A 15,518-nucleotide genomic window follows, 5' to 3' on the forward strand; every position below is an offset into this window, starting at 1 on the left:
GACTCCTCCACCATGGGAAACATCCTCTCCACATCCACTCTATCTGTGTCCTCTGGTCCTAGACTCCTCCACCATGGGAAACATCCTCTCCACATCCACTCTATCTGTGCCCTCTGGTCCTAGACTCCCCCACTATAGGAAACATCCTCTCCACATCCACTCTATCTGTGCCCTCTGGTCCTAGACTCCCCCACTATAGGAAACATCCTCTCCACATCCACTCTATCTGTGTTCCTAGACTCCCTCCACTATAGGAATCATCCTCTCCACACAATAAACAATAAACAGTCGAGGCCGAGACCGTTCATCAGGACTTTATTTTTAAGGTTTTTTCTATAAATTAGACGACATACGTTCAGAGGCCACTTTATTAGGTACACCTGCTCTAATCAGCCAGTCACGTGGCAGCAACACAGTGCACAAAACATGTGCCCATGGTCAAGAGGTTCAGATGCTGGAAATCCAGAGCAACACACACACACACACAAAATGCTGGAGGAACTCAGCAGGCCAGGCAGCATCTACGGAAAGGAGTATACAGTCGACGTTTCGGGCCGAGACCCTTTGGCGGGACTAGAGAGAAGAAGATGAGGAGTAGATTTAAAAAGTGGCGGTGGGGGGAGGGAAGAAACACAAAGTGATGGGTGAAACTGGGAGGAGGAGGGGTGAAGAAAAGAGATGGAAAGTAGATTGGTGAAAGATACGGGGCTGGAGAAGTGGGAATCTAATAGGAGAAGACAGAAGGCCATGGTGGAAAGGCGAGAGGTTCAGTTCTTGTTCAGACTAAACCTCAGATTGGGGAATAAAAGTGACTTTGACAGTGGAAAGATTGTTGGCGCCAGATGGGGTGGTTTGAGTATCTCAGAAACTGCTGATCCCCTGGGATTTTCACACACGACCGTCTCTGGAGTTTACAGAGAATGGTGCGAATGAAACACCCGGTGGGTGGCAGTTCTGTGGGTGAAAACGCCTTGTTAATGAGAGAGGTCGGAGGAGATTGGCCAGACTGGTTCGAGCTGACGGGAAGGCGACAGTAACTCAAATAACCACCCGTTACAACAGTGATGTGCAGAAGAGCTTCTCCTAACGCACAACACATCGATAATTGAAGTGGACGGGCTACAGCAGCGGACGACCACGAACGTACACCCAGCGGCCTCACATCCATGTGCCTCGTCTCTTAAAAGCCTTTAATGTATTTGCCTCTACCTCCACACCAGGCACCCACCACTCTCTGAGTAAAAAAACACCCCTCACATGCCCCACTGCACAGGACTGAAATAAGCTGCAGAGTTATAAACCCTCAAAAAGGCAGCGTCCATCATTACGGACCCCCATCACCCAGGACATGCCCTCTTCTCATTGCTACCATCAGGGAGGAGGTACAGGAGCCTGAAGGCACACACTCAGAGATTCAGGAACAGCTTCTTCCCCTCTGCCATCAGGGAGGAGGTACAGGAGCCTGAAGACACACACTCAGCGATTCAGGAACAGCTTCTTCCCCTCTGCCATCAGGGAGGAGGTACAGGAGCCTGAAGACACAAACTCAACGATTCAGGAACAGCTTCTTCCCCTCTGCCATCAGGGAGGAGGTACAGGAGCCTGAAGACACAAACTCAACGATTCAGGAACAGCTTCTTCCCCTCTGCCATCAGGGAGGAGGTACAGGAGCCTGAAGACACAAACTCAACGATTCAGGAACAGCTTCTTCCCCTCTGCCATCAGGGAGGAGGTACAGGAGCCTGAAGACACAAACTCAACGATTCAGGAACAGCTTCTTCCCCTCTGCCATCAGGGAGGAGGTACAGGAGCCTGAAGGCACACACTCAGCGATTCAGGAACAGCTTCTTCCCCTCTGCCATCAGGGAGGAGGTACAGGAGCCTGAAGACACACACTGAACGATTCAGGAACAGCTTCTTCCCCTCTGCCATCAGGGAGGAGGTACAGGAGCCTGAAGACACACACTCAGCGATTCAGGAACAGCTTCTTCCCCTCTGCCATCAGGGAGGAGGTACAGGAGCCTGAAGACACACACTCAGCGATTCAGGAACAGCTCCTTCCCCTCTGCCATCAGATTTCTGAATGGACACTGATCCCATGAACACTACCTCACTACTTTTTTTTGTGCTATTTTTGCACTACTTATTTAACCATCTGACTGCAATTTATGTTTCTTTCTCTATTAGCATGTTTCGCACTGTCCTGCCGCCAAAGAGACGAGAAATTTCACGGCACACGCCGGTGATATTGAACCTTGATGGACACCTCATGAATGAAACTCACCTGTAAGCGGGTCGCCACTGCCCTCTGCTGGCGAGACGCAGTATTACAGCGATCGGCAGAACCCATTCACTCCACTCGAAACCCTGCCAGGAATTCGATGCCCCGGGAAGATGCCGCTCCAAGTTTCGGTTTCCCCCCCCCCCCCCCCCCCGATTTGCAAACATTCCTCACCGATGCACCCGGCCGTCTGTTTGCCCGTCAACGCGTTGAGGCTGGTCCGCTCTCTCCTGGGTGTTATTAGGTTGTACTGTCGCTCACCGCGGGCACCAGCTCCAATTCCCGTCGCTCTTTCTCCTGGTGACCCTGTGGATTTCCCCCTCACAGTTCAACGCCGTACCCGCTGGGAGGTTAATTGGTCATTGTAAATTGAGGATTTTAAAATCCATCATTAAGGACCCCCGTCACCCTGGCCTTGCCCTCTTCTCATCAAGGAGGAGGTACAGGAGCCTGAAGTCACACACCCACTCAACGATTCAGGAACGGCTTCTGCAAAGCTCAAATTAAGTTTATTACCGAAGTACATACACAACCCCGAGATTCATTTCCTTGCGGGCGTTCATAGTGGACGCAGAGTCAGTGCAACACTGCCCCCAACAGGACGGACAACCACCGTGCAACAAATACCGAGACATGAGATGAAGAGTTCTTGAAAGTAAGTCCACAGGTTGTGGGAACAGTTCAGTGTAGTTACCCCTCTGGTTTAGGGGTAGTAACTGCTCCTGAACCTGGTGGTGCGAGTCCTGAGGCTCCTGTACCTCCTTCCTGATGGTTGAGAGGTGGTAACTGTTCCTGAACCTGGTGGTGCGAGTCCTGAGGCTCCTGTACCTCCTTCCTGATGGTTGAGGGGTGATAACTGTTCCTGAACCTGGTGGTGCGAGTCCTGAGGCTCCTGTACCTCCTTCCTGATGGTTGAGGGGTGATAACTGTTCCTGAACCTGGTGGTGCGAGTCCTGAGGCTCCTGTACCTCCTACCTGATGGTTGAGGGGTGGTAACTGTTCCTGAACCTGGTGGTGCGAGTCCTGAGGCTCCTGTACCTCCTACCTGATGGTTGAGGGGTGATAACTGTTCCTGAACCTGGTGGTGCGAGTCCTGGGGCTCCTGTACCTTCTACCTGATGGCAGCAGTGAGAAGAGAGCACGGCCTGGGAGGTGAGGGTCCGACGATGGACTCACTCCCTCTGCACACGTGGCACCGTGTTCCATCTCCTGCTGCCCGTCCCGCGGAAACGGCGGCACAGCCGATCTCTGGGGAGGGGGTGATGGCCGGAGACAGGATCGGTGGGGGGGGGGGGGGTTTGATCTGGCAGAGAGACCGGCCAGGCCCCGAAGCCATTTCCCGGACAGCGCGGTAACAAGTCCGCGTCCAGTTAACCTACGAACCCGTCCGTCTCTGGGCCGTGGGAGGAAACTGGAGCACCCGGGACGAAATCCAAGCAGTCGCGGGGAATTCATTACAAGTTATAAGCATCATCACTGGGTGGCGGGGTGGTGATATGTCCCTGCACGGGACTCCTTCCCTCCGCTGGCCTGCGGGTCACCCTTGAGCTTTGACCCCTGATCGGGGTCACGGGAAGCCATGGGAGCAGGTGGTGGACGGTCGTACGAGCAGCCGGTGCAGATCACAAGTCCTGGTGATGCGACCGCTGACTCCAGGTTAGACAATCTCTGAAGAGTATTGATTACGACTGGGGTCACCTGTCTTGTAAGGACACTGCCCAGAAAAAGACAATGGGAAACCACTTCTGTAGAAAAATTTGCCAAGAACAATCACTGTCAAAAAGACCACGATTGCCCATGTCGAACGACATGGAACGTAGTGAACGAATGAAAATATCACGTGCAGATAAACCAGCCAACAGCACAGAGAAGGGGGAGAGGGAGGGGGAGGAGGAGAGGGAGGGAGGGGGAAGGGACTACGTATGAGTGCCCAAAGTCTCACTAAATCCTTAATCCCACAGCGATGCAACTCATCGTATAACCATATAACAATTACAGCACGGAAACAGGCCATCTCGGCCCTTCTAGTCCGTGCCAAACGCTTACTCTCACCTAGTCCCACCGACCTGCACTCAGCCCATAACCCTCCACTCCTTTCCTGTCCATATACCTATCCAATTTTACTTTAAATGACAATATCGAATCTGCCTCTACCACTTCTACTGGAAGCTCGTTCCACACAGCTACCACTCTCTGAGTAAAGAAGTTCCCCCTCGTGTTACCCCTAAACTTTTGCCCCCCTCTCAACTCATGTCCGCTTGTTTGAATCTCCCCTACTCTCAATGGAAAAAGCCTATCCACATCAACTCTATCTATCCCCCTCATAATTTTAAATACCTCTATCAAGTCCCCTCTCAACCTTCTACACTCCAAAGAATAAAGACCTAACTTGTTCAACCTTTCCCTGTAACTTAGGTGCTGAAACCCAGGTAACATTCTAGTAAATCTCCTCTGTACTCTCTCTATTTTGTTGACATCTTTCCTATAATTTGGTGACCAGAACTGTACACAATACTCCAAATTTGGCCTCACCAACGCCTTGTACAACTTTAACATTACATCCCAACTCCTATACTCAATGCTCTGATTTATAAAGGCCAGCATACCAAAAGCTTTCTTCACCACCCCATCCACATGAGATTCCAAAATCCCACAGAGATGCAACACATCGGAGATATTTGAAGCCTCATTGCCCTGGGAGGGTCAACAAGTGGAAGAGGCTTCGGGTAGGAAGGGGAGAGCTTCCTCGTTAGGACGGGAAACGGCTCCCGCCATAAAACTACTCGACTCCCCGCCACCATCCAGGCCTCATCACACAAGGCGCTGACAGTTTACTTCTTAACTTGAGTCACAAATGCATCTTATTATCGGTTAATTTATTTGAGGTAATATTACTTTGTGTTGTGTGTGTGTGTGTGTGGAGTTATCCGCGCTGCGTTGTACGCCTCGCTCCGGAGGGACGCTGCTTCGTATGGCGGACGACACAACCCTCGAACTGCCGCGTGCGGCCCGGACCGCCGGCCGCTACTTCTTCTTGGCGGCGGCCGCCTCGAGGGAGGCGGCTTCTGCCTTCAGCTGCTCCTCCCTCTGCTCCCGAAACCGGGCGTAGTCCTCGGCCGAGAGGCTGCGGGTAGAGGGGACGGGTTAACGCGGACGAGCGAGGGAGCTTGACAACCACCACCAACCCAACCAACCCAGGGTCTGACGCAGTGCAGAACAAGGCCCTTCGGCCCAACTGGTCCGTGCTGACCTCAACCTGTTTTCAGCCCACGCCCCTCTGAAACTTTCCCATCCATACATCCGTTCTTTATAATTGTTAAGTGTACCCATCTCTACTACTTCCTCCAGCATAAAAGCGCCAACCTCCCCGGGGAAACCTGCTCCCTCAGGTCTCCTCCCCCCTCTCACCCTCTACTTGTGGACTCCCCTACCGTGGGGATAGGTTGTGACCATCTACCCTAACTATGGCCCTGATCTACGGGCTGTTCCCGGGGGGCGCACACCGAGACCAACATCCGGTGCTGCTGGCAGATCGGCAACTCGGTGAAGGTTATAAAGATCTTGTACGGTGGTGTAGCGGTTGCCACAACGCTTGGCAGTGCCAGCCCTCACCAACCGGGATTCGATTCCTGCCACTCTCTGTGAGGAGTTTGTACGTTCTCCCCCCCTCCCCCATCCCGTCCTCCAGTTGCCTCCCACAATCCAAAAACATACAGGTTAGGGTTAGCAGGTTGTGAGCTTGCTATGTCAGCCCCCTTCGCCCCTACCTCGCTCAACCTTTCCTCGTGGGGCATGCTCTCCAACCCAGGCAGATCTCCCAGTGGTCGACATTTCTGGGCCTGTGCCTCTCGACGCCGTGCACACCTCTATCGGGTCACCTCTCCTCCTCCATCGCTCCTCACAAGACCTGCTCCCTACTCCAGGCAGCATCCTCTGCGCCCTCTCTAAAGCTTCCACATCCTCCCAAGTGTGGTTTAGCCGGGGTTTTACAGAGCTCTCGAACTCAGATCCCCGACTGATGAAGGCCAACGCCTTCTTAACCGCCCCTCCCAGCTCGCGCGCCAACTCCAACGGAACTCTGGCACCGTCCAGGGTCCACGCCGACGGTTCCCCACGCGCAGACCTGCTCAACCCACTCGGTTCCTCCCGCAACTCCGCCCCGGCTTCTTTTCTTTTTAAAAAAGGATTTTACTCCCCAGAGTGCAGGAGACTGAGGGAGGTTTGACAGAGGTTCACAGAATTACGAGGGGTAAGTACAAGCAGGCCTTTCCCCTCCCCCCCCCACTGAGGCTGGGCGCCATGACAACTAGAGGTCAGAGGTTAAGGGTGAAAGGTGAAATATTGAAGGGGAACCTGGGGGGTGGGGGGGACTTCTTCACTCAGAGGGTGTGGAATGAGCTGCAGGTGGAAGTGGGGGTTGAGGGTTCGACTGTAATATTGCAGAGAGGTTTTGATAGGTACATGGATGAGAGAGGGATGGAGGCTATGGTCCTGCAGGCCTCAGAGCATCGGTCTTCAGGGGTTTTCGAACACCTGAATTTACTAATTGCTGGAGGCATTAAGACTCGGTGTTTTCAGATTAATCTCGTCAAGTTAATTGCGACCGGCACGTTTCTCGGCATCTACAATTATTTAAAGGGGGCTCCCGTCACGCTCTGTAGGCGGAGTCCTACTGGGTGTTCGGGGGGGGGGGAAATAAACCGTCTCCCCTAGCGTCGCTCGGTCGTGCCTCTGAGGCTCTGTTGGCACTCCCATGTCTAACCTCGCTTCCTCCTCCTCTTGGGGAGTCTGCCCTCCCGCCGCTCACCGTGACGGTGTCTGCCGTCCCTCCGGACCCGGGTCCGGTCCCGCCAGCATGCAGCCCCTCCCACCGCTCACCGTGACGGTGTCTGCCGTCCCCTCCGGACCTGGGTCCGGTCCCGCCAGCATGCAGCCCCTCCCACCGCTCACCGTGACGGCGTCTGCCGTCCCCTCCGGACCCAGGTCCGGTCCCGCCAGCACGCGGCCCCTCCCGCCGCTCACCGTGACGGCGTCTGCCGTCCCCTCCGGACCCGGGTCCGGTCCCGCCAGCACGCGGCCCCTCCCGCCGCTCACCGTGACGGCGTCTGCCGTCCCTCCGGACCCGGGTCCGGTCCCGCCAGCATGCGGCCCCTCCCGCCGCTCACCGTGACGGCGTCTGCCGTCCCTCCGGACCCGGGTCCGGTCCCGCCAGCACGCGGCCCCTCCCGCCGCTCACCGTGACGGTGTCTGCCGTCCCTCCGGACCCGGGTCCGGTCCCGCCAGCATGCGGCCCCTCCCGCCGCTCACCGTGACGGCGTCTGCCGTCCCTCCGGACCCGGGTCCGGTCCTGCCAGCACGCGGCCCCTCCCGCCGCTCACCGTGACGGCGTCTGCCGTCCCCTCCGGACCTGGGTCCGGTCCTGCCAGCACGCGGCCCCTCCCGCCGCTCACCGTGACGGCGTCTGCCGTCCCTCCGGACCCGGGTCCGGTCCTGCCAGCACGCGGCCCCCTCCCGCCGCTCACCGTGACGGCGTCTGCCGTCCCCCTCCGGACCTGGGTCCGGTCCTGCCAGCACGCGGCCCCTCCCGCCGCTCACCGTGACGGCGTCTGCCGTCCCCTCCGGACCCGGGTCCGGTCCCGCCAGCACGCGGCGTGACAGGTCGGGTCGCGGGTTGGGGGGGGCGGGTGAGGCAGAATTAGAGCTCGGCAAGGAGGGGGTGGGCCAAAGGGCCTGTTTCTGGGGTGTAGTGCCCGAGGACTCTCGACTGGGTCACCCACGCACAGCGAAGGCCATTTCAGGGCAGCCAATTAACCCGCAACCCTGCACTTCATTAGGTTTTGGGAGAAAACCTCAGCCATGGGGAAAGCATGCGAACTCCACGGAGAGAGGGGGAGAGGGGGAGAGGGGGAGAGAGGGGGAGGGGGAGAAATGAGAGGGGGAGGGGGAGGGAGAGGGGGGAGAGAGGGGGGAGGGGGGAGAGACGGGGGGAGGGGGAGAGACGGGGAGGAGGGGGGGGAGAGGAGGAGAGGGGGAGAGGGGGAGAGGGGGAGAGGGAGAGGGGGGAGAGAGGGAGGGGGGAGAGAGGGGGAGGGGGAGAGAGGGGGAGGGGGGAGAGAGGGGGAGGGGGAGAGAGGGGGAGGGGGGAGAGGGGGAGGGGGGGAGAGGGGGGAGGGGGGAGAGAGAGGGAGAGAGGGGGGAGAGAGGAGGGGGGAGGAGAGAGGGGGGGAAGAGGGAGAGGGAGAGGAGGAGAGAGGGGGAGAGGGAGGGGGGAGAGATGGGGAGAGGGGGGGAGAGATGGGGAGAGGGGGGAGAGATGGGGAGAGGGGGGAGAGGGGGGGGAGAGAGGGGGAGGGGGGGAAAGGGGGAGAGGGAGAGGAGGAGAGAGGGGGAGGGGGGGAGAGGGGGGAGAGGGGGGGAGAGAGGGGGAGAGGGGGGGGGAGAGAGGGGAGAGGGGGGAAGGGGGGAGAGGGGGGAGGGGGAGAGAGGGGAGAGGGGGAGGGGGAGAGAGGGGAGAGGGAGAAACAGAGAGGGAGAGAGAAACAGACAGGAAGAGAGAGAGACACAGAGACACACACACACACAGTGCCAGAGGCAGGGATCTGTCGGACATAAGACAGTAAGCCTCAGGGACAGAAGGAGTCATGGTAGTGTAGTGGTTAGCACACCGCTTCACAGTGCGGGCAAGCCGGGTTCAATTCCCGCCACCGTCTGTACGGAGTCCTCCCTGTGAGGTTTCCCCCGCTTGGGTTTCTTCCGGGTTGCTCTATTTCCCTCCCAAAGTCCAAAGACCCACCGGACGGTAGGTTAATCGGTCACTGTAAATTGTCCTGTGGTTAACTGGGCAGCAGGGCTCAAAGTTCCCGAAGGGCCTATTCGAAATAAATCTGTCCCGACGAGTCTAATCCGCCATTCAGTAAGACCATGGCTGATCTGTCTGTGAACTCAGCTCCATCTACCTGCCTTCTCCCCAGAACCCTTCATTCCCCCGCTTTGCAAAAACCCGACTGTATATTACATAGATTTAAAGTGGCAGCCTCCAAGGCTTAATCGGGCAGAGAACTCCACACATTCACTACTCTCTGAGAAAAGCAGTTCGTCCGCATCTCCGTCCTAAATCAATTCCCGAAGGTGTGGAGGAGGAGGAGGAGGGAAGGGGCAGTGTCGAGGTTCATCCCCAGCAGCTGCGCGACAGAGGACTCCCTGATCTACGGGCTGTTCCCGGGGACGCACACCGAGACCAACGTCCGGTGCTGCCGGCAGATCGGCAACTCGGTGAAGGACGCTCTTTGAAACGTGATGGTCCGCCAGCGCACAGAGATGTCCATGGGGGAACGCTGCCGGCTGGCACGTTCTCGGCCGCAGGAGCACGTGCTGACGGATGCACTGAAACTCGGTGCGGCCACCGCCAGGGCCCAATGGGGAAGGACTACTGTCTAGGGTTCTTCTCCCACGGGAGTGGGGGGACGGGGAGTTCATCTTCAATGGTGTTTAAAGATGAACCAACACCTGAGTGTCGAAATGTACAGGAAACGCCTGTAACCTGGTGAGACCACACCTGGAGTACTGTGTACAGTTTTGGTCTCCAGGGTTAAGGAAGGACATCCTGGCTGTAGAGGAAGTGCAGCGTAGATTCACGAGGTTAATTCCTGGGATGTCCGGACTGTCTTACGCAGAGAGGTTAGAGAGACTGGGCTTGTACATGCTGGAATTAAGGAGATTGAGAGGGGATCTGATTGCAACATATAAGATTATTAAGGGATTGGACAAGATAGAGGCAGGAAATATGTTCCAGATGCTGGGAGAGTCCAGTACCAGAGGGCATGGTTTGAGAATAAGGGGTAGGTCATTTAGGACAGAGTTAAGGAAAAACTTCTTCTCCCAGAGAGTTGTGGGGGTCTGGAATGCACTGCCTCGGAAGGCAGTGGAGGCCAATTCTCTGGATGCTTTCAAGAAGGAGCTAGATAGGTATCTTATGGATAGGGGAATCAAGGGATATGGGAACAAGGCAGGAACCGGGTATTGATAGTAATTGATCAGCCATGATCTCAGAATGGCGGTGCAGGCTCGAAGGGCCGAATGGTCTACTTCTGCACCTATTGTCTATTGTAACGGATTGAATGTCCTTGAATGGTTCATTTACAACCTAATAAATTGACAGTTTTATTTGGTGTAATCCCTCAATATATTCATGGTATTTCTCCATCAGACCAACGTGTAAATGCGTTCGTTACGTTATTGACCAAAAGAGCTGTTTCGCTGAAATGGAAAGATGCTTCTGCTCCCACTTTGATACAATGGTTTTTCCAGGTGATGTTATGTCTTAGTTTGGAGAAAATCAGAAGTCGAACTTTAGATCCTCGATTCGATTTTGAGAAAAGGTGGGGGGTTCATCCGCCCGCTACTATCATCTGATTTGAGTTAATTAATACGGTTTCCTTCCGATTTTTCTTTACGTGGATTTGAGCCGGGGGATCGGTGTTTTTTTTTTAATGTATCGCTCTGGGGTTGTGCTCCCAATGGTTTTTTTTGGGCTTTTTTTGTTAGTTAGGAGGGGTTCTTTTCTTCCCTTCTTTTTCTTTCAAAAAAACATTCTTAACACTTTACTTTTTTATCATTATTGATATAGTGTTTAGCTTTGTTGATCAGTTATTTGCTAATTTAATTTCTTATTGCACACAATGACATATTGACTTGATGTATTCAAAGGCAACGAGTGAATCTGCAGATGCTGGAAATAAATAAAAACACAAAATCTACCCCCCTCCAGCCCCACCTTTCTTTCTCTTTTATTTCCCATCATTCTCCACCTTCCCCCCAGCCCATCACTTCCCAGCTCTCTACTTCATCCCCCCCCCCACTTCTTATCCCCTCTCCACCATCCCATGTTACTTCGCTCCTGATGAAGGGTTTCGGCCCGAAACGTCGTCACTACCTCCTCCCACAGATGCTGTCTGGCCTGCTGAGTTCCGCCAGCATTTTGTGTTTTGACTTAATGTATCTTTTTTTTTTGTCAATCTTCAATAATAATTAATAAAAAGAGTTTAAAATGAATGGTTCAATGTAAATCATCTTATTTTTGAATAAAGTATATTTTGCTTTTAAAAAAAATCGATGCCCCCTATACCTTGAGGCTAAGCCCCCTAGTTCTAGTCTCACTCACCAATGGCAACAACTTTCCTGCCTCTATCTCATCTATCCCTTTCATGATTGCATGTTTCTGTGAGGTCCCCTGTCACGCAGAGGCATTTAAGGGGCTCTCAAACAGCCACATCGATGGGTAGGCATTGGAAAGAGGACATTTTGTAGGAAGAAGGGATTAGGTGTTTAATGGTCAGTGCTGCCCTCCAGTGTTCCATCAGTGGAACGACAGGCTGGATTGACGGGGAAACTTCGCCATCAATTTGTGGGACTATATTTATGGGGTTTTTTTTGCGCGTGACTGGTTTTTTTTCTCCTGCCCGCTATTTTGAATGCGCTGCGTCCGTTTTCCACCTTGGCCCGAGACGAAGGCAGTTTCGTCCAGCTGAGTGAACGGACTTTATCCCTGATGGCGCTTCTCATCGGAACGCCGGTCGTAATTAAAACCCGGAGCCGGCTGTGGGGGGGCCCCTGAGAAGATTGATTTGAACTACCGTTTTATTTTGAGGTGTACAGGAAGCATTGATAGAGGGTAGAAATGGCTAGTAGGAGAGGTGATCGGAAGAAGTGTATAGGCGGATGTCAGAGATGGGTTTTATTTGAACTTAAAGGGTGGTGGGTGTGTGGGCCGCTCTGTCAGGGATGGTGGCTGGCGCAGATACATGAGGGGATATTTACATTCTTTTGAAGACCCTGACCTGGAGTTACACGCCGACTTTGGTTCTTTGCGGGAACGGGACCCGTTCCCGGGGTCCCACGACCGGAGGCTATTCGCCACGCTAAGGCTTCAGCCTGAGAGTCTCGATCGTGTTCGGAGGCCTAAGAGATCTCGGGGGCTCTGGAGACGGGCTGATCGAGGGTGGGTGTCACGGCGGGAGGCTCGCGTGTCGGCTGGAGGCTCGCGCGTCGTCGGGGAGGTGGGGAAAACTTCCGCCGTGGGCCCGAAGACTTGGCGGTTTTCGGACACAGGGAGCCTCGGGAAAAGCGACGATTCGGACTTTTAACACCGTAATCCAGCGGGTTGTTGTCGCCTCTCCCGCTCGCTGTGAAAACGGGGGACACCTTGCCAGGGAGAGAGAGGCCCCGTGGTGTGCCAAATGTCGGGTGAAATGCGAAGCCTTTGGGGTAACTTCGGTCTGCGTCTTTGCTATTGGTTGGCACACCCTTGGGCTCGGTGACGGTACCGATGCGTTGTTTTTGCTGGTGGGGGGACCGGGGGGGGGGGGGGGGGGGTCGTTGCTGGCTGCCGCTTATGCGCGGGAGGGCTTTGGGGTTCTCACACTGAACTGTCGTTCGTTCTTTGGGGCACTTCTCTGCCTTTGCGGGTGTTTGCGAAATAAAACAGCATCTCAGGGTATATATTGTATACGTTTCTCCGACATTAAGTTTGACCCTTGAACCTTTGAAATGGAGGGTTACAGCATGTGGGAGACCAGAAGATAGAGCAGCAGAGTTGGGCCATTCGGCCCGTCGAGTTTCTGCTCCACCATTTCATCGTGGCTGACCCATTACCCCTCTCAGCCCCAAATCTCCTGCCTTCTCCCCATAAACTTCGAACCTATCAACCTCTGCCTTCGATTTACACAATGGCTTGGCCTCCACAGCCAGGGAGGGATTGAGCTGAAAGTGTGGCACTATATCATGGGTCTAAAGGCCATGCATGTCTGGGCACGGGTTTAATGACTAGTAATTCAGTACTACACGATGGGCCGAAGGGCCTGCACTCTGCTGTACCAATGCTGAGGCTTCGTAAGGTATTGGACAGGCCGCTCGTTGGGATGTTGCGACCAGTCTTGGGGCCCGTTATCTAAGAAGGGACGTGTTGACATTGCTGTCCGGAGGAGATGCTTGAGAACAATCCCAGGAAAGAAAGGGTTAATGCTTGAGGAGCAGTTGACAGCTCTGGGCCTGGACTCACTGGAGTACAGATGAATGGAACTTCTGGACCTCACTGAAACCTAATGAACATTGAAAGGCCTCAATAGAGTGGATGTGGAGAGGATGTTCCCTATAGCGGGGGAGTCTAGGACCAGAGGACACAGATAGAGTGGATGTGGAGAGGATGTTTCCTATAGTGGGGGAGTCTAGGACCAGAGGACACAGATAGAGTGGATGTGGAGAGGATGTTTCCTATAGTGGGAGAGTCTAGGACCAGAGGACACAGATAGAGTGGATGTGGAGAGGATGTTTCCTATAGTGGGGGAGTCTAGGACCAGAGGACACAGATAGAGTGGATGTGGAGAGGATGTTTCCTATAGTGGGAGAGTCTAGGACCAGAGGACACAGATAGAGTGGATGTGGAGAGGATGTTTCCTATAGTGGGGGAGTCTAGGACCAGAGGACACAGATAGAGTGGATATGGAGAGGATGTTTCCTATAGTGGGGGAGTCTAGGACCAGAGGACACAGATAGAGTGGATGTGGAGAGGATGTTTCCTATAGTGGGGGAGTCTAGGACCAGAGGACACAGATAGAGTGGATGTGGAGAGGATGTTTCCTATAGTGGGGGAGTCTAGGACCAGAGGACACAGATAGAGTGGATGTGGAGAGGATGTTTCCTATAGTGGGGGAGTCTAGGACCAGAGGACACAGATAGAGTGGATGTGGAGAGGATGTTTCCTATAGTGGGGGAGTCTAGGACCAGAGGACACAGATAGAGTGGACGTGGAGAGGATGTTTCCTATAGTGGGGGAGTCTAGGACCAGAGGACACAGATAGAGTGGACGTGGAGAGGATGTTTCCTATAGCGGGGGGAGTCTAGGACCAGAGGACACAGATAGAGTGGGTGTGGAGAGGATGTTTCCTATAGTGGGGGAGTCTAGGACCAGAGGACACAGATAGAGTGGACGTGGAGAGGATGTTTCCTATAGTGGGGGAGTCTAGGACCAGAGGACACAGATAGAGTGGACGTGGAGAGGATGTTTCCTATAGTGGGGGAGTCTAGGACCAGAGGACACAGATAGAGTGGACGTGGAGAGGATGTTTCCTATAGTGGAGGAGTCTAGAACCAGAGGACACAGATAGAGTGGATGTGGAGAGGATGTTTCCTATAGTGGGGGAGTCTAGGACCAGAGGACACAGATAGAGTGGATGTGGAGAGGATGTTTCCTATAGTGGGGGAGTCTAGGACCAGAGGACACAGATAGAGTGGATGTGGAGAGGATGTTTCCTATAGTGGGGGAGTCTAGGACCAGAGGACACAGATAGAGTGGACGTGGAGAGGATGTTTCCTATAGTGGGGGAGTCTAGGACCAGAGGACACAGATAGAGTGGACGTGGAGAGGATGTTTCCTATAGTGGGGGAGTCTATGACCAGAGGACACAGATAGAGTGGACGTGGAGAGGATGTTTCCTATAGTGGGGGAGTCTAGGACCAGAGGACACAGATAGAGTGGACGTGGAGAGGATGTTTCCTATAGCGGGGGGAGTCTAGGACCAGAGGACACAGATAGAGTGGACGTGGAGAGGATGTTTCCTATAGCGGGGGGAGTCTAGGACCAGAGGACACAGATAGAGTGGACGTGGAGAGGATGTTTCCTATAGTGGGGGAGTCTGGGACCAGAGGACACAGATAGAGTGGACGTGGAGAGGATTTTTCCTATAGTGGTGGAGTCTAGGACCAGAGGACACAGATAGAGTGGATGTGGAGAGGATGTTTCCTATAGTGGGGGAGTCTAGGACCAGAGGACACAGATAGAGTGGATGTGGAGAGGATGTTTCCTATAGTGGGGGAGTCTAGGACCAGAGGACACAGATAGAGTGGATGTGGAGAGGATGTTTCCTATAGTGGTGGAGTCTAGGACCAGAGGACACAGATAGAGTGGATGTGGAGAGGATGTTTCCTATAGTGGTGGAGTCTAGGACCAGAGGACACAGATAGAGTGGATGTGGAGAGGATGTTTCCTATAGTGGGGGAGTCTAGGACCAGAGGACACAGATAGAGTGGATGTGGAGAGGATGTTTCCTATAGTGGGGGAGTCTAGGACCAGAGGACACAGATAGAGTGGATGTGGAGAGGATGTTTCCTATAGTGGTGGAGTCTAGGACCAGAGGACACAGATAGAGTGGATGTGGAGAGGATGTTTCCTATAGTGGTGGAG

The 15,518-nt window shown here is 54.3% G+C and overlaps 1 protein-coding gene across 1 annotated transcript in view; it reads right to left on the reverse strand.

The window, feature by feature from the left end:
- Window positions 1–5,140: 5,140 nt before the first annotated feature.
- The window catches only part of mrpl11 (mitochondrial ribosomal protein L11), a 32,491-nt gene continuing 22,113 nt past the window's right edge, over window positions 5,141–15,518 (reverse strand). Inside the window, exon 6 of the mRNA XM_073031456.1 lies at window positions 5,141–5,405. Within this exon, the coding sequence (XP_072887557.1) occupies window positions 5,306–5,405 (100 nt within the window). The 3' untranslated portion in view covers window positions 5,141–5,305. The remainder of the gene's footprint in view (window positions 5,406–15,518) is intronic.

Source organism: Hemitrygon akajei, chromosome 28 (assembly GCF_048418815.1).
Source record: "Hemitrygon akajei chromosome 28, sHemAka1.3, whole genome shotgun sequence".
Classification (NCBI taxonomy): Eukaryota; Metazoa; Chordata; class Chondrichthyes; order Myliobatiformes; family Dasyatidae; genus Hemitrygon; species Hemitrygon akajei.